The sequence below is a fragment of the Scomber japonicus genome, chromosome 7, assembly GCF_027409825.1.
Source record: "Scomber japonicus isolate fScoJap1 chromosome 7, fScoJap1.pri, whole genome shotgun sequence".
In the NCBI taxonomy this organism is placed as follows: domain Eukaryota; kingdom Metazoa; phylum Chordata; class Actinopteri; order Scombriformes; family Scombridae; genus Scomber; species Scomber japonicus.
Window position 1 is genome coordinate 26,757,500 of NC_070584.1, and position 27,038 is coordinate 26,784,537.

Sequence of the window (27,038 nt, forward strand, 5' to 3'; positions counted from 1 at the left end):
CTATATTGTAGTATTAGTACTTTTACTTAAGTAAAAGTTATCAGCATGCTTCCATAATCAAAGAAAAACTTAATTAGTTAAATTAATTGTCATACTTTTATTTACAAATGAGATGAGTTGTTGTTGTGTATTACCCCCAGTGTTTAATTGCCTTATTTTCATTGTAAAATAACATAGTACCACTTAAACTAATAGTTTTGTATTAAAGTTGTAACTAATGGCTTTATAAATATATATATAAATCTGAAGTAAGACCATCTGTTTGGTTGTCAGGGGTGATGTTTATCCTCCTCCAGACAAATCCATTTCTCTTTCTTTTCTTTTTTTCTTTAATTCATCAGGGAGACTCCTGACTCCTGTTTGACCTCTGACCTTCAAGAAAAGCTGCACAGCATCTGGACCAAACCTAATTTATTAACAGCTTAATATTAAAATTTACAACTGCAGTTCAAGTAGAGCTTTTGTAAGCAATTCATTATACATTATTATTAATCTTTGAGACTTAAGAATTTATGATTTATTTAAAAAAATGCCTAGCACATTTTAGTAACGGCTGATTAACATTTATAATTTCAGACTTGTGGGTGTATATTAGAAAGCACTCAAACTCATTACCATTTACTTTATTAACAATTCTAACTGCAGAATGTACTTAATTAAAACCCATTAACACTTAAGGCAAACATATACAAAGCGTATAATTGATAAAGCATTCGTGTATTATGCATTGATTTTAAAGGCACTGAGTCATTCCATAAATTAATTTTCTCCAACTGAATAGCTTAGTTTTAAAATAAAGTTTCATGCAAATTTTGGCCCTGAATAATTTATGTCCAAGATCCCTGAACTTTGAGCCAGAAAAAATATGACAAATGTATGAGCTGCAAACACGAGGAGAAGGTGAGGTGAGGCGCTAGAGAGAAAGAAAGAGGGCGGTAAAGTGTGTGTGTACGTGTGTGTGTGTGTGTGTGTGGAGGAAAGAGAGAGAGAGCGAGAAAAGAGAGGGAGGGAGGGAGAGAGAGAGAGGTGGTGCAGCTGAGTAAAGTGAGCCAGGAGTGAGTGAGCCGACAGTGCGGAGGTGACGGCGGAGAATGGAGAGGAGCTCGTCCGCCCGGCTCGGCTCTTTCCTTCAGGAGCCAGCGTGCTGAAAGAAACCGGGGAGGAATTACCTGGGGGGGAAAAGGAAAGGAATGGCTGATCCTCTGCGGAGGACTTTACTAGCGAAACTCCGGGGGAAGAAATCCAAGAAAGGAGCGACTGTCGGTGGTGGATACGGCTCCGCTGCGGTGAATGGGGGCCGAGAAGGTAAAGAAAAAGTTTTGCAGCGAGACTCCGACGAGGCTCGTCCGGTAGTCTTGATCTCAGAGCTGGATTGCACGACAGAGAGAATGAGTACGTACGAGAATTGTGTTGACGGGGCGATGGTGCAAACTGGGGGGGTTATAATAGTCCGGGGGAGCCGTGCAGCGGAGGTGGCCGGCGCACGTCCCCAGGAGCCGAGCAGCAGCGGGGGTAGGGGTCGGGTTAATGAGGAGCTCCTGGGGGTCTCACTTCAAAGAGAGACAGCGCAGTTTGGGGGAGATGTTAGGGGAGCAGATAGGAGCCACCAGGGGCCCAGATCCGCTGACAGTATCACGTTATCGGCGGGGGTACCACTCGGAGGACCGCATGTCCAGAGGAAACACTCCGTCTCGGTCGGGGATTCAATCGGGTTTGGGGACAATTCAAATCACGTTTTGTCCTGCGTACGGGTAGAGCCGCACACCGAGGTCTGTAAGCCTCCAGAGGGCCGGGTTACTACCGCTGATAGCGAGCCTCTGGACAGAGAACTGCCCCGGCACATGGCAGGGACTGTAGTGGCTGTAAATGTACACAACGCCAACTGGAGTTTTGACAACAACCAAACTTTGGAGACAATCTCACCAGTTTGCGCAGCACTTGTGAACCCAAACTGCATCTCTGGCAACACAGAAGAAAACATTTTAATCAGAAATATTGAGAGCTATGAGCCTGAGTATACAGGGGACATCAGGGGGACAGTAGGTTGTCTGCAGAGCCCGACTTTTTTCCCCACAGAGCTAGACATATGCGACATTAACATGGCATCCATGTGCGCCACAGAGGGGTCGCTTAGATACCCTTTAGACAGTGAAGATGAGGATTACTATGATAACGAAATTCTGCCTTTTTATGAAACTATTCGAGCAAAAAGTGCTGGTGACAGAGCAGAGGTTGCAGAGCTGCCACAGTCAGGTCATGATAAAGGACAGACTGATGAGAGTAACAGTGCTCAGGAAACAGACAGGCTTAGAAACCAGCTGAAAGAAGCTTATTACCTCCTCATCAATGCTATGAATGATATCAACCTGGATGTGCAGCAGATTAGTGGTGGTTTAACAGAACAGCAGGCCACCTCCTCCTGTAGTAGCCACTCCAGGGATAGTCTGTGCTCAAGGTTGTCTGCCAAAAACATGGACAGTGACTCCTGGTCCTCAGGAGGTGACCACAGCCCACAGCAAGTGTCTGACACTGACTCATTGCTGGTTTGCCTCAGTGGAAACATTGAGTCAGGCCTTAAAGGTAGACTGAACAGTAAAAGCATGTTGAATCTGTCCATGGCCAAGATAAGACCCACATTATTGCGCTCTGCTAGTGATGGAGCTATCAGGTATCATCCAGGTGGACCGTTACTGTGTATTAAAGCTCCTGGAACACAGAGTCCAGAAAGCTGTAGTGATACTGGGGCTGCAGAGGTAAAATCAGCTAAACAGGGTGAAGGGGCTAAAATCACAGGAGTAGGTGAGCTGTCAGATCCTCCAGTTCTTTACAATGCCACCAGCAGTGAGGAGCTGCTACAAGACGCCGGCTGTGAGGAGGACCGTGGCGGGCAGCTCAACGAGAGCAGCAGCTCAGTCAACAGCCTCACAGGCTCCTCGGACAGCAACGCAGAGGCCTCGTCGCATCAGGGTCACGACAACAAGCAGGAGCTGAGCGGTGGAGTCCGAGCGCAGGGGGCCAACTCGGTCAACAAGGGGCACGGCGTCACCGTCAACAAGATGCAAGAGTGGATGCACAAGGGGCGGTTGTTGTCTTCCGAGATGAAGCAACGCATTGAAGGCTCGTCACCGTCTTTGCCCCGCGGTGGAGGCCAAAACCAGGACCAAGCTAACCTCGGGGGGTGTAAACCAGGGGTCCACACATCCAACCGAGGGGTTAAATCTGTCAAGGCGAAGTCACCTACAGTCAAGTCACCACGGCAGCAGCAGCAGCCAGGTAGGAAGGCTACACGGAGTGGCCTCAGCTCCCGTGGATCCTCTAAAATCAGGGAACTCTCACCCTCCTTCCTCCCGTCTGATTATTGTCATCCTCCTCCACTCATAGTAAAACTCCGTCTGGTGGCGGTCCATCCTGCACTCCTCCTCTTCTGGATGCAAAGCAAAGGGACGAGACACCTCAGACCTCTTTGCTTTCTTTTTAAGATTCTCTAACCGGTGGCGGGTTCTCTCCTTCACACTAATTTAGGTGCATTTTAACACTGAATTAATAGTACTTTAGGTTGTAGGTCGGATCACTCACTCACAGTATAGTTCAGTAACAACTAACTCTTCTTTGCTAGTGTTTTTTTGTGGTTTTGGTGGTGGGGTTATGTGTATGTTTGTATGTGTGTGTGTGTCTAAATGCATTTGATTATGTACACAACTCTGAATAATTGTCTGATTGTACTCCAATGATCTGTTTGTGATGAGGTGAAAAAAAACATGAAAGCATCTGTATCATCAAGCCAGCCACAGCAACAAGAGATACATGACAACGTGACTCTAAATATGTAATTAATACAGCGATAATTAAATACTTAGATACATGGGGTTTAAGTGGGATGCAAAGTGGTCTTAACTACTTTTATCTTGTTGGTAAAACAGTCGCACCGCAGGGTTAATTTAGTGGTTGAAACTTTTGATCATCATATCAATCGATCTTCCTCAGAAGTTGGAGTAGATGTTCAAATTTCACATTCACCATGGAAACAAAACAATCTTACCTCAAGCTCCATTTTCCCACTTTTAATAGCACTTGCACCTTGCAGTCATAATGACCTCCTCTAAATCTATACTGGGTGCACACATTGCATATTTATTCAGGTACCATTTCACTGGGAATAGTTTTACCAAATGAAATGTGCTTTTCATCCACGCTGACCTGAACTGACTGCAAACAAGGCAGTTAGCCAATTTAATCATCTGATCTGGAAACTGTCTGTGTGGAAAACTTTGTATTGACCTTTATAGGATGTGGAAATTGGTTTGTTTTGAATGGATCTAAAACATTTCACTGCTTCTTTTTACTCTACTGCTCATTTTTTTGCTTCCTGTAATAGTTTTCTATGTATCCGTGCATTAGTGTGTGTATCTCAGCGTGTTAGCTGTTCCGACAGTCTTTTCGAGAGCAAATAGATGACCTGCCATGTGTGCAGGCTGTTGTTGACTGTCGCTGCTGCTGTGCTGCTAGAAATAGAGTGTGATCTTTCTCTGAGGCTGCAGTGGGAAAGATGCCTATGTGTTTGACTTCCAGCTGCTGTTGGCTCAGCATAGCTCCAACTTTACATCTTGAGCTTACTTCCCCATTCGCTTTATTAATATAAAGACAGGACTCTTCTTGATATTAGTTACCAAAGTCTCTTCCCTCCCCTCGATTCTCATTTTTTCTCCATTTTGCTGAGCTCTCTACTCTCTCTGTCCCCGCTGAACTTTTCCACAGCTGTGGCCAGAGGAATCCAAAGCAGGAGAGAAGCCACTGCAGTTGTTCTGTGGTAGTGGTTTTTGTGTATGTGTGTGTGTTTGAGTGTTTGAGCGTAGGGGGGGCTGGGCTGGGCTGTCATGTTGCCTTCCTCCCCAGTCGTTTGCACTGGACAGCTCCATGGTAACTTGCATTTTAAAGAGACTTGGGGTTGAATATTTAGGATGCCATTCCTGTTGTTTAACTTGTTTGCGTTGTGTCACTTAATTCCTTGCCATGAATGAACAAAATGAAGGGCGATTAAGTATTTATTAAGGTCAGCCCCGGGCTTATCTTGCCCCTGTGGGCCTCTCAGCGCCTCACAAAGAGCAATTTAAAAAAAAAAAAAAAAAGCTTTCAAAAGCTCCAGTGAATTTCTTGTCTTGGCTTGAAAGTTTTCATTGAGTTTATGGCTCAACTTTTAATTTATGCAAACATTTACTATAAATACAGCCTTTTCCTCCCCTTGAGTGTTACTTGGAAATTAATCCACACCATGAAGTCATGGGACAAAATATTTCACGCCAGAAGCATTTGCTTAATTGGACTGGAGCTAATTTAGTTCTGTTCTGACTTGTCCTTTAATTACTATATAAAATATCATGCCAATTATTACACATAGCTGAGTTCCTTATATTTAAATGTGTGGATGTGGGTTATTGTGCACAAGAGCATGCATATGCACATCTCCTGTTGGCACATACGTGTTTTGTGTTTGCAATGAGAGGATTTATAGTTTTGTTGTGCTGTGTTGTGGGGTGCCGGCGGGCAGGCAGTATCCAGGCATCATGTTTTGGCCAGACCTGAACTCAGGAGTGGTGTATCAGTCAAACCAGATGGTGCTGATGGAGGTCAGGTCGTTGAGGATTGATTATACAGTGTATAACTTGGTTGTGATTGGCCAGTGAGTCCAGTCCCAGAACGTGGACGCTGCCCGCTCTCATGACCGTCCTGTATGACACACAGAGAGTGTGACTTTGATTTTTTGACTGATGCGATGGCCCATTTGGATTTGTCCTGGTACACCCAACAGCCAGTCCACCACTGCCCTAGCTATAGGAACAGAGCAGCGTTCAAGGGAAAATTGTGAAATTGATTTTTCTATCTCTCTGTCAACAGCTTTTAAAAGAATACACTTATTTGCTTTTGCTGCAGAGAGGGAGATGAGAGAATCAATACCACTCGCATATCTGGCCATCACATTTGTAGCTGGGTTAGCTTAGTTTAGCATAAGGAATGGAAAAAAGAGGATACTGCTAGCCTGGTTATGCCAAAAGTCCAAATACACGTCTAAAGCTAGCTAATTAACATCTTCTTGTTTGTTTAATCTGCACAGAAAAAGGACAGTAAACATGAGAAAGTTGTGGTTTTAAGAAGTGGGGATTAAGTGTAACTATTTGTTGGTTGGGAGCAGTATCTTGTTGGAGTCTCCACTTGTTGCCTGGTAAGCGACCCTGGCCAAGAATTAGTCCGACACATGATAAAGTGTTATTTTTTAGAGTTGAACTAATGATCTCTCATTTGTTAATTAGTGGGCTTTAGAGTGTTTGTAGGTGGTGTAGGTTTGTATTCTTACCTTCGGACAGAGCCAGGCTAGCTGTTTTCCCCTGTTGTCAGTCTTTATGCTAGGCTAAGCTAACAGGCTGCTGGCTGTAGCTTCATATTCAGTATATTTAGCATGCAGACATGAAAGTGGTATTTCCTTATCTAACTATCTGCCACCAAGCAAATAAGTTTCCAATATGTTGAACTTTTCCTTTTAAAGATGATAACTTAATTTTTTAATAACAAATATGCTGTGGATAATGCTTAAAGTGCATTGTTATTCAATGAATCAATCCTGCCTGCTCAGTGGATTCAATGTAGCTATAAGATGAGAACGCAGGTATAATATAAACCCACTCAACTGTTGTCATGTCATGTCAGAACGATGCGGCATTTGGTTTCTGCACCGTGCCAAAAAACCTTGTTACTGAGCTGCAGAGGAGTTGTTTTTTTTTTCTCTCTCACACAAACACCCACGGCTTGATAGTGGAGGTACAATAAATGGTCTTTTCTGCTGCGTCTGTACTTGGACAGATTTATAGGTGATGGTAGCGCTAAAGACAGATCAGGTGATAGAGGGGAAACTTGAGGCACCCGGGTTCATAAGGATGGTTTTATGAGTTGCATGAGTCACATGATGGAGCAAATGCTAGCCTTTTGTTTTGCAATTTTAAGTGATTATCAGTTTTTTTAAAATTACCGTTCTCATTATTACCAGTGTTGTGGGTCACACTGGGAGCAAATGTATATTTTTTAAAGGTTTTATAGTCCTACTCCTGTAATATTTTTATCCCATTTTAAAGCAGATATAACAGGCAGCACAGGAGAGTGACTGGAAAAGCTCCAACATTAAAAATAATTTGGGTTTCAAGCCAACATATTGAGGAGGAAGTGGTATTTGCATTAGCAGGCTGCTCTGCCAGGACGCCTCAGCGGGATGCAAGTGTTGACATGTGATGTAACCCTGGACGATCTCAGCTTTGCCCTGGTGTAAAAAGAAAAAATCTACTCGGAGAATCCTCATTACCATATGAATTTGTGTCAACCGGAATGTATGGCACAGAGCAAAAGATTCCCTCTGAAGGGGGGAGCCCGAAACTCTGTATACACAACAAAGTGTTGTCTGTATGGACAAGAAAACTAGCTGGTGTGTGTTTTGCACTTATCAAAAGAGGAGCCTCTATGAAGAAAAAGAAATTCAGAAAATAAAGGGGAAAAGCGTATGGGAAAGTGGATCAAGTGTTTTGTCTTAGTGTTTGCAAGGAGAAAAAGATCCAGTCACTTAGAAGATGTGGATCAGGAATATAATTGGAGTGTGGTTTTACTGTCAGGCTCACATGGCACAGGTTCATACCAGCACATCCAGGAAATAAGGTTTTTTTTCTTTGTAAGTTTGCATTCCTTTCAGCACCTCAGACAAACCCATGACACTCCTCCCCATCCATGCACCACCTCCTCTTCTCTTTATTTTCTCCCGTAGATGTGCATCCTTGTATTATGTGCTTTGGCCATCTGTTACCTTCAGGTCAGGGGTGTGAGATTTCCGAGCCCTGAACACATCATCTTCACGCCAACAGGGCACACAGGGAGCCAGGCTGTCGTAGCTCCATTATGGGAATTGTAATCGACAGGGTCAACAGTCTTCTTATTTGCTTTGTATTGTGTTTATAGTTGAAGGTCATCATGCCAAATAACAACCAAAGGGGAATGGAGCTGGTATTAAAGAAAAACTTTCTGAAACTAGCATGAGCTGTTGATTTCTTAACAATGTTTTGTATTCTTTGCGTTGAGCTTATTGTGTAAAAGCAGTTTGTTTTCATCATGCTGAATAATAAGTACTTTTTCATAACAACAAAATGTAGGTGGAAATACTGACAAGCCGATGTAAGAAACAGAGACAAGCTGAAGACACTGACATGGTTTGATATTTGATAGCAGTGTAAATATCTTAATTTTCACTTATTAAGTCAAACCAGTGGTGTGCAGCTGCTCTGGGAAGGAGTTGCTCCTCTGAAGGAGTGTGACAGTGGAACGAGACAGCGGGAAGGCTGTAAATCTAAAGCTGTGGTCTGGAATGCTGTTCGTGTCAGAACACGCATCCTCTTCCAGTTATGAAAGACCCCTTAAAGAAGATGGCATGCTGACAACAACTCCATACACAAGCATCTGATCTCTTTAGTCTGGCGTTGGGGGCAGAGTCTGCGGTTAGTTTACAGAAAATATGCTGTTACTGTTTTAATCATAACATATCCCATTAATGTCCCTCAGATGCAGATTTGAATGTGAGTAGCAACACTGCTTTTAAACAGAGTTTAAAGGGTCACAAGGGACTTTAGGCCGGTACAGTTGAAAACAAACCATAGCAGATTATTACAGTACAGCATGCCTACACATCAGCTCATGGGGTTCAGTAAAGCGCCAGAAACATACTGTACATTTCCCCTTCACTCAGTAGTCAGCACATGCTAAACTGCTGAGCTCCCGGCCCTCAAACACAGCATCAGCCCCTAATCCAGGCTAATGCAAACACATTGCTGGTTCATGTCATGCAAACACGTTTCTGGCTGGAAACCTTTTGTAAATTAAACAAAGTAGAAAGGAAGAAATATTTAAAGATTTTCTTCGGATCCTTTGCTGCGTGGTGGTCTAGTTGAATTAAAATGAAGTGGATGACTGAGAGGCTGCGTTGAGTTGTCTTTTTTTCCCACTGTGGAGATAAGGAATGCCTTAAAAGTGGCCTCTGTTCCAGCCACTGAAAGCTGTTTTATATACTCAGCGGCGTCTTATATAATCAGCTGGAATGCAGAGGAATGGCATCCCAAACAGAAACAATCCATCCCACTTTGTGTCATAATTTTCGTATTTCTGAAGTGGCAAAAAGTTTAGCACTGAGTAGAGAAATAAAATGCATGACTTGTTTTGTTGTGGTGAGAGGGACTCCAAAGTTGATGTTTATGGGATTTTGGGGCACTGGCGATGGCAGCAGTTATTGCAAGTCAACAGTTTCTTTGTTGAAGTGTTAATAAAGTTGCCTTGTAGATCACAAGAGAGCAGAGAGAGGCTGTTCAGAGGGGCTGGTTGACTTCCAGGGAGAAATAAATCCCAGTAGAGTCCTCTGCTCTCTCTGTATGCCACTTTCAGGCCTTTGTCAATAAATGCGACCAAGCAAAAAACTCCCTTAATCTACAATGTAGAAGTTATGCAATATGAAACCATGTGATTTTTTAATGTACTTCAGTTCTCTTTTGCTAGACTGCTGTGGCTTATTAAGGAAAAAAAACTTGTGGTTACTCATTGACTATTCTTCATAGTACAGTTTTGCATGCACACACAAGATGCCCTGGGTTAAATTTCGATTGGATAGAGTGAAAATATTCCCAAGTCTATAATTTGGTGGATGTAGACTGGTGTGCGTGAAAATGCATTTCCTTGAGGAAAGGAGAAGTTGTCATTAAAGCATGTGGAGGGGCTCGTCTGGGAGCCGAGGATCAAAACAGTCTTTTACACGAGCCTGCTGTACAAGTTAGAGCAAGACCCTGCCCTCAGCACCTCTCTCTCCCCGTCTCTCTCTCTCACACACACACACACACACACACACACACACACACACACACACACACACACACACACACACACACACTCACACATGCACAGAGCTTGTTTTTCTCTGACTGCATCTGCCCATCAACCCTTATGAAAATAGAAGCATGTCAGACTTGCAGAGATACTTTTTTTGATTTCAAGGAAAACAAATATTACTAATCTCTAATGAGCAAAACATACGTACACACATGCACACACACACACACACACACACACACTAAAAGCAATGCAGGCAATCTTTTGTTGCTTTCTCTGGGACATTAAGGGACCACGTCACCATCTCTATTATTCGTCCCTTTTCACTGCGCACGTATCACCACTGGCTGTACTTATCGTCCACCCCCTTACATGGACATGCACACACACACACGCACATACACACACACACACCCTCCTCTCTGTGTTCTATTTTCACAGCTGTAATGCCAGTAGTTTCTCACTCAACTTTCCAAGTTGCTGTGATGGAAGTTATGTGTACTCGATACCTTCGTCTCCCTGTCATCTCTTTTGAATTCGGAGCCCACATATTTCTGAATTTGACACTCCTGAAATGGGATGTCCCCGAGGAGAAAAGGGGAGGTGCTCCAGAGTGCCTAGAGTGAAAATTTGGTTATAAAAAAACAATACGTTAAAAGCCTGTTCAAAAGTTATAAAGTATCATAATCTGATAAAACAAAGCAAGTGGCGTCTTTTTAGGTGACAGTGAAAAAAAAATGAGTGGAAGACACTATAAAACCAAACAGTGTTATTCAGTATTTTCTCACCTGTGGTTTCTTGATACAGATGTTTTCATCAACTTGACAGTACATGAATAGCTTCTGATTAAACACTAGATTCAGTCCTTCATTATTCAATCATAATTTTAATGATGGTGCTGATAATCATGATTAGTTGCTAGTAGTTTTATGCCAACCAAATATTTCCTTAATGTCTCCTGGCAGGTGGTTGTAACCTTCACATTCTTTCTGTTTCCATCGCTCCCTCAGCTTTCATTGAGAATGTCCAAACCCCCTGCGCTAACAGTCGTGAGGCAGGCAGGGCCAATGAACTTTCAACATGGCGACCGCATCTCAACACCATCACTGTCTCCAAGAAGCGCAATTGGCTGCAGCAGAGTTCCCTTGGGAGGAACCACTGCACCAAGGACGAGCTGCAGGGAATGGTGGGAGCTGAGGAGGAGGGCTGCCAGTTTTCCCATCAGCCACCTCCTCCTCCCAGTCCCTCCCCAGACCACCTGAGACCCCCAGGGGCAGCTCCTTCACGGCCGGTCCGCCTGCACCTGCCTCAGGTTAGCCTCAAGGTCTCTATTCATTTTGACATTTAGGGAAACTTATTCACTTTCTTGTTGAGAGTTAGATGAAAAAACTGATATTGCTGTGTCTGTGCAGCTAGCAGTCAGTTAGCTTAGCTTAGCATAAAGACTAGAAAGAAGGGGAAATAGCTAGCCTGGTCATGTCCAAATGTTTAGCTAATCAGCCAAGCAGCTCCTCTAAAGCTCACTACTTAAAACATTTATCTTGTTTGTTTAATTTGTACAAGAACCAAAATGTGAAAATAACAAGTTGTGGTTTCACAGGGTGCAGTGACTTCAGACTCCCTCCCAGTGGTTACCTGGCAACCGTGATGATAACAGCCTCCATTAAACCACAAATTGACTTATTTACGCTAATCAAATAAACTAGATATAATGTGTCATTTAGAGCTTTACCTTTAGACAGAGCCAGACTAGCTTTCCCCCCTGTTTCCAGTCGTAATGCTAAGCTAAGCTAACCAGGTGTAGTTTCATGTATGAGTACAGATATAAGATGTGGTTTTGACTTTTTTGTCTAAGTCTCCCCACAAAGTGTATTTCCCATAATGTTTCCAAAGGGTGATTACACAGGATCCAACGCAGTGATTGCTGTGGGTGTTTCAGTTAATGTGGCACCTTTTCTTTGATGTTTAACTTTCTCTTTTGTCTTGATTTAGGTTAGCGTCAGTCAGGCCAAGCTGTCTCCTCACCCTCGGAGTGTGGACCCAGCAGAGGAGAACGACGCGGACGATGAAGGAGAGATCTGGTATAACCCGATCCCAGAGGACGATGAGCTGGATATGTCCCACAGACCCTCAGTTCGGCTGCTAGTCCCACCTCGAGTTGAGCCCCAGAGGAGGCCAAACAGGGGAGGAGATATGGGTCACAATGGGAGGACCCTGGAGGGTGGCGGTGGCGGCGCCGGGCCGGAGGTGCTCGGGGAAAGCCTCGGTGGTGGTGGCAGTACAGGAGATGGGAGTCAGGGGAATGCTGTACATTCCACAGAGGCGCTACATCTGCACAGACAGATGCTCGCGTGCAAACCTCAGGAGGAGGGGGGGCCTTCCACCAGCAGAGCCAAAGGTGAGTCAAAAAAAGAGACACACACGCTCCTCCTCTCATTCTTACTTCCCTTCCTGCTTCTTGTGAATATCTCATTCAGTCTGTTCTTTGCTCTGATGCTCGAGGGCCATTTATTGTTGGTCGTTTTGTCTCTCAGCTCGTCACTCTCAACAGATTTTTACGAGAGTGCACACCTTGACCACTAATTACGGTTAGTGTTGAAAATGTTTCCGATCAAATGATCATATGACTTGGCCCACTATATAAGCATTTTTACTAGCTGATAAGCAACAAAAGGCAGACATGGAGTTTCCCCTCTTTAAATCCAGAAGTGTACAGCCAACATGGCCATTCTAGCTCACCTCTTTTCTTGTGCTTTTCTGTTTGATGGGAGTAGACAGGAGCCGTGGCTGTCTAATCATATCACTCCATATCAGTGTCCCTCATTAAACTCAGACAGACATTAGCCAGGAGGAATTCAGGACAGACATTCCCGAGAAGAAAGAATATCCATTTACTTGTGACTGCAGCTCACAACAGAGAGCTGTGAACTTTGTAAATTGGTGGTTCTTTTTTGGGGGGTTTTGTCTTAAATTGCCCTCTTGTTTTTGAAGTCTGGCTCTTTAAAAATGCAATTTGTTAATGCTGATACACACAGAAAACACAGAGCTATGACCTGCAGACTTAAAGAAACGTCGCTGTTAGTGTATTGTATTGCTCTCTCTTCACTTTGCCTGCGTCTTATTTATTCTTGTGCTTGGAAATTGTTGACAAGTCTGCTGTACAGCGACGGCATAATGATGACAGCCAGCGCACAGCTCCCTGTCTCTTAATAAGCTCGGCCTGTTTTTTTCTAACTTCCGACTTTTTGTTCTCTCTGATGTGGCAACATGGTAGTTTGAACCAATTGGCACATCTTGAGCTGAGCCTATAATTACAACTTTTGACAACACTTTTCTGTGGCACGCAACAGTCATTTCTTGTTGTAGGAGCACAAAGCGAGGCTGAACAGTTTGGGTATGCTGAGCGAAATCTAATACTTGAGCTTTAGTGTTCACAGCAACAGTTTCACTGCCAGAATTAAGACTTGAAAGGAGCTCAGAAGCAACCCCCCCCCCCTCCTAAAAAATACTCCAGTTTAAAAGTTGAAACCACAAATCACTGAGACTTGTTCCCATAAATAAAAGAGATATACTTCAGGCTACAGTTTCTCCATGTTTCAAAATAATAATCAGCACGTATCAAGTTACAGCTTATCCTACAGTGTACGTACTGATTTAGGAGAGGAGCGTCATAAATTCTCAAGTTGTTGCATTATCTCCTAAAACAAGTCTACCCTCGACAAGGTCACAAGTTTGATTGACAGCCGATAAACTGCTTGATCCTCATTGACTGGCTTCAGACTCCTGGCTCCTGCTGCGTCACGTGTGGCTCAGCAAAACTCTCTGTCCTGAGAGACTTTCGTCATAGGATTAGGATTAAACCGGTCCTGAATGCGTCTCAATGTACTTGCCCCTGGAAAGGCTCTAATCATGGCACACAGGGCTAATTAAATATAGGCTATTTCTGCCTGCATCATTTGATTGGTTTCAGACCTATTTTGCGGTCCAGATGAAATTTGCTAGTATCGTTAGGGCCTTTCATGCCGGGTAAGCAGATGAGTGGCCATAATTGGAGACTGTAGTGGTGCGTTCAGCAGTTTTAACAGAGAAGAAATCTTGTTGTCTTTTTTTTTTATGTTCACTGAGCTCTCTATTTATTTCAGTTGTGATTCATTTTCCACCAGATTGCTACCATTTAAGGTCCCATGCCTCATTTACACCCCGCAACACGGTTCTATATAATAGGAGCAGCCCAGTGATAGCGTGGGTCTGACTGGTTTCTGTGAAAATGAGAAGAGAGAGAGAGGGAGCAGCAGTGTTGTTGTTTTTTGTTTTTTTTTCCTTTTCTCTTTTTTCCCTCCTCTCCTCTCCGGAACTGCCTCCCTCTCTGCTGCCTGTTGACTTTGCAATTGATTCCTGTGGGTTTGGCGACGCCATCCCACACTTCACTGCAACAAAAAAGAGCAATGAGCCGGCTACGTGTCATCAAAGAGGAAACAGTCATTACTGGTTGTTGTTGTTTGTGTGTGTGTGTGTGTTGTTGATGCAGCAGGCACTGTGGTTTTCAATAAATAGAAAGATTAGGAAGGTAAAATATTGCTTTATGCTCCGTCTTTATCTGCTTAAATCATCTTGTTCCTTCAGAAATGGTGTGTCATCCTGTGGTTGCTGTTAACTCAGTTTTGTGGCTGCAGAATGACAGTGCACTCCTTCTCCTCCTCATCCACTCTAAACTAGTAGGGAGGGATGGGGGATGGGGGGCTGGAGTGAAAAGGCCTGCTCACTCCACCCTGCATTCAGTGTCCCAAATCTCTTCCACAGGGTCATACAGGGCCTGTCTGGGGACATGGGTAATTATCAAAACAACATTTCTGTGATACTTGATAATTTTCAGATTTATTTAGACTGAAATAGCAGACAGCTGATGAGCAAGACAGGTTACTGTGTGTTTTTAATAAGAGTCAGAACAAAAATTCATAAAGTATCTGCATTGGTTTGAGGATAATTGCTCAGTGTGCCAGTTTGCCAAATTCTGGCTTGTGGATAATGACTGAATAAGTGAAACACATATTATTTAGTCCAAAAAGAAAAGCACAATACATGATGATATTATATATTACCATTTAATGTTATTCTAAAAGACAGTGATAACTAATACCAGACTATAACATCGCAATTTACCTTCTTTAGAAACTATACTGCTGCTTATAAGTCTACCCGGCAGCTGGTTTCCATTCCTTAAGATTTTAAAATAAATGTGACTTTTGACTTCTGTAATCCATCACTGCAAATGTCAAGCCTGCATTTCAATTGTCTTTTAATTGATTTTCACATATAATGGACATATAATAGAAAGCAACATCTGCCAGGAAAAGTTAAAAAAAAAACACCCAAATTTCTGAAGATTTACAAAATTTTTCATACAGAAACAAGCAAAAACATTGGTATATTTCTTTAATTCTTCATGATAGCGTAACCTTGTACCTAACTCTCTAAACACGTGTTTGTTAGTAGTAACATCACCGCAGCGTGCTGTATCTTTACCACGTCTACTGAATGTGTGTTTAGGATACCACATCATGGGTTTCCTCGCCACATTTTTGTAAATGCACCCACGCCTCCTTAAGAATAATGGCTTTTTGATCAAGGCTTTGACAAAGTCTTAAACTTAAAAATAGAAGTGTAGCCACAGTGTTGCAATCTACCGTTTTCATCTCTCATCTAGTCTTTTCTGTGTCTTCTGTTTTATATTATTCATGAATATGAGGCTACACAGACTCCACTTTATTTGAAGGGCTAAAATTGGAGAGGCTCTTCATTGATAGAGCATGAATAAGAGTGTCTGCTGAATTAATGAAGCAGCGCAGATGTAGATGACTCTCTGCAACTATAGTTTTCCTCTGTTCGGCTGGCTGGTTCTTTTTCTCTCACCGGATACACTCCAGACTCTTCGTGTGCTGCCTATTGACTGACTTTTTGTCCATCTGAATGCTCTATTTGTATGGAGAATAATGATTGATGGACTTTGGGGGTTGTGAGCTCGGTGTGTTCCCAATCTCTTGTTCCCTTTTAGCGCCTGTTTGGGGAATCTGACTTGGCCAGCGCTCGGAATGGGATCAGAGCTATTTCTGGGGGTTGTTTTGGTCACGCTGGCTGCTGCGTTCAAGAATTGGCCCCGGCTGCTAAAGTTACATGAGAGTTCAAGCCTCTCCGAGTTCAAACCTGGAATCTAATCTAGGCTGCCGATTGCACAGTTTGGTCCGGAGGAAGTCAACAACTCATAGGAGCAAAAGTGTGAGAGGAGCACTTTAGAAACCAGAGCAGATTCCAAAGCTTGGCACTAGATGTTAAGTGCGGGTCACATAGTTTTACTCATAGCTCTTTCTCTCTGGTCTGTTCTTCATTTCATTATCAGAATAGCTGCAGAAAAGTGCTCTGCTCTCTGTTTTGAAGGTTAAAGGATTTTATGTGTGTGAACAAATAGATAATCGTTACTTAATTGATCATACAAGGATACAGGGTCGCTATACTACATGTCGTTTAGTTCCTGACCATTTGTTAGATCAGAGGTTGTCCAATTATTCTGATTTGAACCAATAATTTGGTGTTAATCAAATGATTTTGTGGAATAAAAAAGTGATTTATCACATAGCTGTTTCAGGAACGGGGCATACAGTTAGTTCAGGTTCATGCGAGACTTACATTTAGGGCAGCGACTAACTATTATTTTACTTATTGATTCATCATTTGGTCTATAAAATGTCAAAGAATAATGAAAAATACCCATCACAACTTTCTCAAGCCAGAGATTATGTCTTCAAATAGCTTCTTTTGTCCAACCAAACAGCCTTAAACTTCAATTTACTATCATTTAAACAGGAAATGTGTGCAAATGAGCAGCTGAAACTAGTGAACACAGAGCATTTTTCTTTCAAAAGTGACAATAATCGATTATCAGAGTAGTTCCAGATTCACCACTGAGCGACTAATCGTTTTAGCAGTCGCTGCGAGTCAGCAAGTTCTTCATTCATGGATCAAAATCACTGTGTCATTCACAGCTGATTGGCCACCAGCTGATCAGTAACGTCCTGTCATATTCATGCACGTGTAGAGCATTACAACCTGACACATCTTACTAATACTCGGCTGATACTCGGCTTATGCCAACTCATGCAGCTCCCTCCACCGCCCCCAACATCCTTCTTAGGTTTTTGACATTGTTGATTTAACTAAGATCTAATGTTCATCATGTTCATGTTTATTAAGAAAATAAGTTCCACTCTGCAGAATCTCTGTTACTGCTCTGAATGTTTTGTTAAAGTCTCTCTCAAAGATTCAGATCATTTTCCACCAAATTAATTGTCAAATCTAACACTTTGTTATAACTTCCTTAATGTAAGAGTATAATACGATACAATAAATCCATCACTCAATTCTGTGGAAGTAATTAATTATATTAATTGATATAACAATATTGAGTTATTGCAAAAGAGTGCCAGTGTCAAATGAAATTAATTGCGATCAGAGGTTTAATGCTGAATGTGTTGTCGTTTGTTTCCAGATATCCACGATAACAAAGTCATTCATCAACAGTTGTCTGATACTGTAGCTGTTAGTGCTGTGTTGCTTGGTTGGGGCCGTGCTCTGAGGCCGGCGTGGCTGCAGGCCGTCTAGAATTAGCAGCCACTCTGTTGGTAGAGTTACAGCAGAGCAGGAATGCCTGCAGCAGTAGGCGAGCTAGGCTACATGAGGGCTGCTTTGGCAGGGGGCCATGTTGTGCTAGCGAGAAGGCCCGCATGCTTGGATATATTAGCAGGGGTTTTGTAACCATTGTAATGAAACGGCCGAGCTCCCGCGGCCCCTGAAAGGCCTTCCAGCGCAGAATGATTCAGAGCCAGGAAGCAGCGTAGAGCCGAGCTTCGGTCACCGAGTGAAGAAACTACTGGACAAGTATGCCATTCACCCGTTTATTTACACTTCCCTTGTTGGTCAGCACACACTGCTCTTTTCAGTTTTTACACTTAACTCACATGTTTGGCAGACCTGCTTGTAAGGACACACACACACACACACACACACACACACGCACACGCTCAAGTGAATACAAGTGGTTTTACAGGGGTAATCAGGGACAGCAGATTATTGTCTCACTCCCAGGCTTATCAGAGTATGCTCAGTGTTTGTCTCGCTTTTTCTCACACTCACTCACACACACAGACACACACACACACACACACACACACACACACACATAAAAACACCCATATCCTTACATTCTCGTAGGCCAGGCGCCTGACATTGTTTTACTGAAAGACATTTTACATTATCTAGATATTATTTATGGTGTTGATGTTGGCTAGAGTGATTATTTGGCTCACTGGCAGCTCACACCACAAGTTTGCTGTAAAACAAAAAAAATCAGGCGTGTTTTATAATGATCAGGTTGTCCCTCACACACACACCCTCCTCCTGCACCTGTCTGGTGCCAGTATTGTGAAAAGCCCTTGTCATAAATTCCTGGGCTTTGTTAAGAGGTGTCAGAGGCGGGGTGCCTGAGGTGGACCGTGGGGTCAGTGAGGGCATGTGCGTGTGTCTGTCTTTATGCATACACATTAACATGGGCTCTCTCTTTTGTGTTACAGTAATACGGTGAGTGCATGTGCATGTTTAAGTGTTGGGGGTGGACACAGTTAACCGGCTCAGGTGTCAACCAGTGGAATGCAGACCTTTTTGCCCTTTGACCCCCACAGAACACGGCCCTGGAGGGTAGGGTGTCAAACCATTGCCCCTGAACCTCAGTTAGGCAAGTGTCACGTTACTCTCCTGGCTGCTGCCACAAGGCCAAAGGCTACAGAGGACACTGCTTTGTGTGTGTGTGTGTGTGTGTGTGTGTGTGTGTGTGTGTGTGTGTGTGTGTGTGAAGCCACGGTCATTAACAATTGAACAGTCATTAACTTTGTCAGGGGCAGATCTGCTCTACAGGCTGAGTGGACATTGCTCCTGTTTATGTCGATAATGAAATAAATAGGACAGAAGGAAACTGATGGAAGTTGTTTTGATTCTCACTCACTCGAAAGCTCTTACGTGTGAGACGAGAGTATTTGATTGTCAAGTAAACAGGCCTTAATGTAGGTCATGAGATCCTTTTTTTTTTACTACTACAGTTTGGGGACGGACAACGTTGCCTTTTTTGTGTCTCACATCATCCACTGATGAAACAGTTTCCTTCACTTTATTCTTAAAGCTACATGTGGATTGAGCAGTTTCATTATAATCAATAGTTTTCTGATATTTATGTATAGGCCAGCCTATCACTTTTAGGACTTTTAGACTTTAGGTATTTAAAAACAATACTCTCTGAGCACTGATTAAAATGTGTCAGTACTGTCAGTAAGTATTAAAAGTGGGTATTGAGTGCTTGGTTAGACTCTGATGCCTGTTTACTTATTCTTTGCTCAGATATTGCCTGATAAAAATCATTTAGCTTTTGAAACCTTAAATTTGTAATTTGTGTAAAACCCCCAAATGTCCCAAACTCCTCAATTCAGGATTATAATGTTATCTGAGTTAATTGGACAGTATTCACGTAAGACAGTGGCTATAGGATCATATAAATGTGATACACAGTTGCCTAAAGGTTAATAAATAAATCATTACCAGTCTAAACTAGACAGGAGTGTAAATAGTGTCCTCTATGGTAATTTACAGCTACTTTAAACGTGATGTTTTCAAATGTATAACAACCACCGTATGATATGAGCAGCAGTCTACAGGTCCTGCTCATTGATACTATAACTTTGTACAACATGTAAGGAAACTAACATTAATTCTCAAAACTGAGTCTGTAGAAGGAATTTCACTCCTTTAAAACTTTGTGTCAGACCTGACCGGGGCTCTCTGTATGCACGGCCCCTCCCCAGATGTTGTTTGATGAAATTGCACCTCCAGAGCCCTCCACCCATTGCCTTCTCAGTGTGCCTCTGTGTCTATTATTGGCAGGAAGCTGTGACAGGGAAGGCTACTCAGCCAGAGGGAAAAGGAGGCTAAACATGGTTTGATGAGGAATGTGAGAGAACAGCCGTGTTCATTTGTACATTCACCAGCCGGCTTGCCAGCCTTCCAGTCGAACATCCAGACCTCTCAGTGCCTGGACAAGGGGCGCCTTTGTCCCCCATCTGTTGGCTACACCCTGCCCTGCTCCTGCCCCCCATCTTCCCTTCTCTCCATCCTGTTGAACCTCCTCTGCCTCCCTCCTTTCACTCGCGGGCCCTCGCCCCAGAATAGCACAGCAGGTCCCCTCTGAAAATAGAGCTGGTGATGTTGGCAGGGTCAAACTCTCTCCCTCTCTTCTTTCCACTTTGTCTCTATATCTCTCTCCCTCTCTCTCCCTTTCTCTCTCTCTCTCTCTCTCTCTCTCTCTGAATTTTTCTCTCTCACTTACAGAACCACTCTTTTGTTTCTGAAGTATATTCGGAGAAAGAAATCTGCCAATTAAAACAACAAATGCATTTATACTACAAAAGAGAAATCCAAAGACAATATTGAACATCAACATAGATTACTAGCCTCTGGATTTAGTGTCTTTTTTTAAAGTCATGCGTTCTGTGATTTTCCGTTATGTTGTCAGATGTCTTGTCAAAATGGTCAAAGGTCCAAAGCTTGATGTGAACATATTTAAAAATCGTATTGTTACCACATGCCTACAAATGACCATCTGTTCAGTAGCCTTTGTTGCAAAGGTTATTGTTAAGGTTCTTCCAAGTGTTGTTCACATTGTCTGCTTACATATTTCTGAGAGGATTTAGGCTAAAAAAAAAAGGTTACAATTATTTATAAGTATTCAAGACATTTCCATTTGGAGAAAAGTACTAGAAAAGTAAGAAATCCTCTTAGTGTTGTTTGTTTACATCTACCGTGGGACATCTTCCAGGAGCTAATCAGAGCAGATTGGCCTTGTCAGAGGGGGGTCTTAAAGAGGCAAGAGCTAAAACGGCATGTTTCAGGCAGAGGCTGAACACTGAGGGGCTAAATAAAGGCCAGTATCAGATAAATAATATATTTTTTTAGCTGTAAATCAAGCAGATATGTTCCAGTAGAGCCCCACAATATAGATTTTGGAAAATGTCCATGACATGTCCCTTTTAATGTCTACTTAACTTATTACTGCCTGTCTTAAGGCCTACAGAAGGTAAATTCTTCCGACTGAGTCATGTGGTCTTGGTTTAATCTCCCATGAACCCATGCAGTGAAGGGGGTTCCCTCTAATGTGTAACAAAAAAAAAGAAAAAGCCAGGTTAGCCATGGAGGAAATCTTATTAAAAGAGTGCTGAATGTGGAAAATTGCTGTTTTTCTGGTCGAGACGAGCTTAAGCTTACCGTTGGGCAAATAGCAGGATGCCCATAATTTGACAAATTCCACTTTAATCACTCAAACCGGTGCTGGCTCTGTGTCAGCTCTTTCTCTTTCTTTGTCAGATAACATTTTTTGATCTCAGGGATTGACTGGACAGGTAGTATCTAGGTCAGTAAGGCAGCTCTTAAAGATTGTGTGAAGCGGTATAGACTTGAAAAATATAGTGTTCAAACCTGGGATGCAGATAGCATGTACAGGATGTGCAAATTTTGTTGTGTCAAAATGTCTAACCATGCGTATCGTAGGTGCTTTGGTAAATCGTTATCTGTTGTCGTTTTGTTAGCTACAGTCAGCACATATTCACGTATGGAGGCTGCATGTACTGTGCACAAAAGAAAGTATCTAGAGAACTGATTATGTCACTTCACGGTATGCACAGATCAGGAGCAATGTAAGGAAACGTTGACTGGCCTTTTAAATCATATAAGGCCAGCCATAGAAAAGCTGTTGATGGTTGAGTGACCTGTTGAGAACGACACGGATACAACTCTGTTATAATGAAAGCTTTAGTTTAGTCCTGTAGACTAAACAAGGCTTTCACTCCTGCACGGAAATCTAGAACCTAAAATTTCCTGTTGTAGACATCTAGTTAGGCGAGAGCTGCCTACAAGGTCCACTCCAAATGGCTATTTTTCAACTTGAATAATGACTGAGTAACTTTAGCTCAGCCCTGAAGCGCTTGGTGTTTCTCTCTAGACAGACGTTTGCCTGCTTATAGGTCGCTGTTTTTCCTCGAGCTGCTGCTAATGACGCTCCAGTTCGATTTCCCTGGAGTTTGATTGAATGAAACCCTCTTTAAACAAAGAGGCCTCATGGAAACGCTTCTCTTTTAACTCTTTACTCTTTTTTAAATCAACCACATTTCAGGAAGCTTTTTTCTTTTAAATGGTTAATTATCTAAATCACTGTCTAGGTTTACATATGTTGACTGTAAGTGAATTATATAGTGTTGAAGTGTTTATACGTAGTTCCTGTTGGATGTGTCTCTAACACTGGATTACTGGGCTGTGTGAAAACCTAATCACTTGATGATGTGCCACGGAGGTGTAGCGCTTTTCTGAGAAACTGTAAATTATGGCTAATGCATACTTTGCCACTGGGTTTTGTCATCTATTTCGTGTCTGTCTTTAGTGGACATCTGAAAAGTTAATCATAATCACAGGAGTAAGGTGGATTGTGTTATTCAAACCAGTGATTACCGTAAGCTCAACAACTTGGGACTGGTAGTACCCATTTGTTCCGTAGAGTGATTCTAAAATTGCTTTTTAAACATTTTCACTACTAAAGATTTTGGGAAGAAAAAGTGTCAATGAAAAGAAACATCTAATTTGAAAATGTTACAGGCATCCTTTTAATCAGGTTTTCTTGCCCTGTTATTTCCTCTGTAGATGGTCCTGATCTGCCCAACACCGTTGGCTTCTCCCCACCCTCCAGTCCAAACCCTGCAAAGAAGAGCAGCTCCATCAACTGGTCCTTCCCAGACAAGATCAAGTCCCCACGTACCGTCAGGAAGATTTCCATGAAGATGAAAAAGCTCCCGGAGCTTAGCCGGAAACTCAGCGTCAAGGGGACCCCGAGTAGCAGCAACAGCAGTAACAGCAACGGAAGCAGCCACTTAGAGCCCAGAGCTCACTCCTTCCGAACCAGCGGCAGTGGGTCGGATGCTAATTCCCACTCTTCGGGCCCTCAGAGATTAGCTGGTTCTGGAGGTGGGCAGGCAAGGCGTAACGTCATCTCACGTTACCACCTGGACAGCAGCGTTTCCACACAGCACAGCTTCAGTAAGAAGAAAAGTGATGGCAGCTCAAAGTCCGCCAGTAAAGGTGGCTATCTTAGTGATGGGGACTCACCAGAGCTGGTGGCCAAATCTGGGAAGCACAGCTCTGCAGATGGGAAGGGAGGGAAAGGTAAGGAGACAGAAGGAGGCGGTGGAAGCTCCAAACTCAGTGGCACAGAGTTGGACATTGATGCTTTCCGCCATTACAGCTTCACAGAGCAGCCCAAGTGCAGCCAGTACATCTCCGGACTGATGAGCCTGCACTTTTACGGCGCTGAGGACCTCAAACCGCCACGCATTGACTCTCGTGATGTCTACTGTGCCATTCAAGTGGACTCAGTTAATAAAGCACGAACCGCTCTCCTCACATGTCGAACTACTTTCCTAGATATGGACCACACCTTCAACATCGAGTTGGAGAACGCCCAACACCTGAAGCTGGTGGTGTTCAGCTGGGAGCCCACGCCGAGGCGCAACCGCGTCTGCTGCCACGGCACGGTGGTCCTGCCCGCGCTCTTCCGTGTGACACGTTCGCACCAGCTGGCGGTGAAGCTGGAGCCACGGGGTCTGATCTACGTCAAGCTGAGCCTGATGGAGCAGTGGCAGAACTCACTGGACGGGGGGCCAGATAGAGACAGGGAGCCCCAGGTGTTTGGTGTGGAGGCGTGGCGGGTGGTGGAGCGGGAGGAGACTGGACTCATGGTGCCACTGCTTATAAGCAAGTGCATCAATGAGATCGAGAAGAGAGGCTGCCAGGTGAGGTTAACTTTTTTTTAAGGTTTTGGTTGTCGTGATTAATATTGCAACTGTTATTTCCATTATTTGTTTTTCTTGTTGTTCTCTTTAATTGAATAATTATTTTGATATAAAGTGCTTGATTTCAAGTCCAAAACCCAATCATATGCAGTTCACAATTAAACATGATCACAAAAGTTGCAACTAAATAAGTATCATTATCCCTCTCTCTCGATGTCAGTACTAGTTGTTACAATAGTCCTAAAACAAAAATATCTGCAGATTCTTGTCTCATTTTTGTCTAAAAATAGAGCTCAAAGTGACATCTTCAAATGTCTTGTTCCAATACTGAAAGATTTACCTGATATAAAACATCGAAAAGGAAAAAACCATGACCTTTTCAAAGCTAGAAGGAAAGAATGTTTGGTATTTTTGCTCAAGAAAAAGATTGAAAAGAATAATCAATTAAAAATAGCTATATATTTAAGGCTAATCGATAATAAATATACTTAAGATTAGCTGACTAATTGTTTCAGGTGTATATGATACATATATTTATGTTTGAGGCCACAGTGCATGTGCATTCTGTGCATTAAAAACATTCAGGGATTGGTTTGAATAGGAGGGTTGGAACTTGGTAGGATACAATTATATAAGGTATTTTAGCATGGGAGTGTAAGATCAGTGAGAGAAATAAGCTCACATCCAGAGCAGACTTTTGGCTGTGTATGCTGTGAGAGGCGCCCTGCAGCCAGTAATAACACTGGATGACTGGCATGAGCAGAATAGACAGAAGAGCTGTACTGCACTTCATGATGTCATTGCCGTCCCGGGGCGACCGGTTCTTTTATTCAGAGAAGAGAAAGACTTAAGAGTTAAGAGACTCGTGTTGTGGTGATGACGACGGGGGAGTGGAGTGTTCCCCCGGATCATGTGATCATCTCCTGTTTTTTTTCATGGGCTCTTTGAAGCCTAGCAGCGCAGTCCAGAGAGAGGCGACGGCGTTTTCGTCTAATTAGAACTGAGACAGAGGCAGTAAAAGTGTCTGGACAGTGCTCCTGACTGATCACTGTAGGGGGGAATGCCAGCAGCAGCGGGTGCCTGGGGCCAATAGGCAAACATTAGGCCTCTACAAGGAGCCTGTCCGTCAAAACAGACCCCTCAGCCACTTGTGCAGCATGGGGAACATCTAACAGAATAGTGATAGTGATTTGTTTGATTTCAAAGGCAAATGATTGTATTACCTAATGTCAGATTAAAAGTGTGTGTTACATTTTTAGCTCATTAGTAGATAATAAGCCTGTGTGTCATAAGTGGTAGCACATAAGATTCATCTGATGGTTATTTATTTGATGCATCATTAATCGACCCTTTTATAAACCAAACTATCAAAACTTTTGGCTTATAAATTAACATATTTATTTGTTAAATATAACAAAACTGAGCATCACATTTTCCAAAAGAAAGAAAAGTCCAAAAGATCTTTGAATTGTTTGTTCTCTAGAATTAACAGTTTTATTTCTTTATACATTTATAAAATTGTATTGATTTGTTTTTTTATAACGCGCCCCAAAATTGTCAGAAAAACAAACAAAACACCCCAAAACTGAATCACCACAGCAACTTCTGAATATTATGTCTACAACACTTTAAAAGCTAAATATAATTAATTTATAGTGATATAAAAATGAGAAAAACTGAATGTTTTAACATTTGAGAAGCTGGATTAAGCATTTTTTGGCATTGTTGTTGATGACAGATGAAGTGATTATCAATATATTTGTAAATGGTCTTTTAAATGACTTTTAAATTAACTACGATAATTGTTTCAGCAAAAAATTAGATTTTTAAATACAAGCATTTCAGTTTGAGCATCACAACTTTCAGGTGTCCTGTAAAAGTCATTATAGTGACTTCATGCAGTTGTTCAGGTCTAATCACATTTCTCCTCAAGTTTAATTTAAATGACATCCTCTCTACGTCTTTAAGAGCTTTCAAATCCCACCTGAAAAGAAAGATAGAACAGTTGAGGAGGTATGAGGTTTTTCAAATGATAAAAGTATCTACCACATAAAACTATAATGTTGTAACTTGGGTTAAATCATATTAAAGCACCATACTCATATATTTTATAAAATGCTCTTCCCAGATGTTAGGCTACCTTTTCTTTAGCACACACATCTGACTATCACTCTATAGAAGATGTCCATGCTACACTGTGTCTTACCCTAGGTTTCTATCTCTTAGCTCAGATTTCTCCTGTTTCCGTAATTCTTTCTGCTTTGTCTACTCGTGCTGTGATTACTATCTGTTTCTGTCTCTGTTTTTCACTCAGTCTGACACTGTTAGTCTCCTGTCCCTCACAGTGTTTCTTCTAATCACTCTCTCCCCCTCCTGTTATGCTGCCTTCTTCCATTACATAGATGTGGAGTAGACTCAGATCAAGTGTAAGGGTACCCCCAGGTTGCATGCAGACAGGGGTTAGTACGGGGTTGATACCAGATCCTAGAGGAATATGCAGGTTGTGTCACTAAAACACGCAGGGGCAGACGTGTAGCAGTGTGCCTTTACAAATGATTATGTGGATCCTTGATGGAGACTCTTTGAATTGCATGTCCTTAGGGCTCCTCCAAGCTTTTAAGATGTTAGATGATTGTGGGTGTTTTGAAAAGACTGCAGATCTGTGACAGAGACTGGCGTTATGTATGTGAGCACTCTGTACCCATTAAGGAGACTTAAAAAAAAGAAGCCATCTCAGTAGCCTACACACTGACATACATGACAGTAAAACACGCAGATGTTGTAACATGGTATGAGTGGCTATACAGAGGCACCATTTTAGACAGAACCGAGATCTTTGTGTTGCATTGGTAAAGGTTTTCAGATATAGGTCTTTGTTATGCAAATGTTACATAATGGTTTAGTTTAAAAAAAAAAAAAGTTTCTTTATGCAGCTAAAAGTGCAAGATCGGTTTATTTCTTTTTAAACTTATCCCAAAGGTTTGACCTGCTCAGGTAAGGTGACACTGGAAGATAAACATGTAGACACAAAGAAATCATGTTACTTGAGCATTGTAACAAGCTTCATTCAAGCAGGACAGGACTGTTAAACATAGAGATGTAATACTTTTGCAATGTTTGTCATCTGGCACCTATCAGGGAGTGATGGCACTGCTGGAAAACAGCATGAAGTGTGTATCAAAGAAGAGGAAAGAAGAGTAGTCAGTGGTGCATCAG

General features: G+C 42.5%; 1 protein-coding gene across 1 annotated transcript in view; it reads left to right on the plus strand.

Moving 5' to 3' along the window:
* Nucleotides 1-1,079: 1,079 nt before the first annotated feature.
* Nucleotides 1,080-27,038, plus strand: part of syde2 (synapse defective 1, Rho GTPase, homolog 2 (C. elegans)) — a 47,933-nt gene continuing 21,974 nt past the window's right edge. The window contains exons 1-4 of the mRNA XM_053323188.1: nucleotides 1,080-3,273; nucleotides 10,908-11,209; nucleotides 11,890-12,295; nucleotides 22,678-23,822. Coding sequence (XP_053179163.1) covers nucleotides 1,191-3,273; nucleotides 10,908-11,209; nucleotides 11,890-12,295; nucleotides 22,678-23,822 — 3,936 coding nt within the window. The 5' untranslated portion in view covers nucleotides 1,080-1,190. The remainder of the gene's footprint in view (nucleotides 3,274-10,907; nucleotides 11,210-11,889; nucleotides 12,296-22,677; nucleotides 23,823-27,038) is intronic.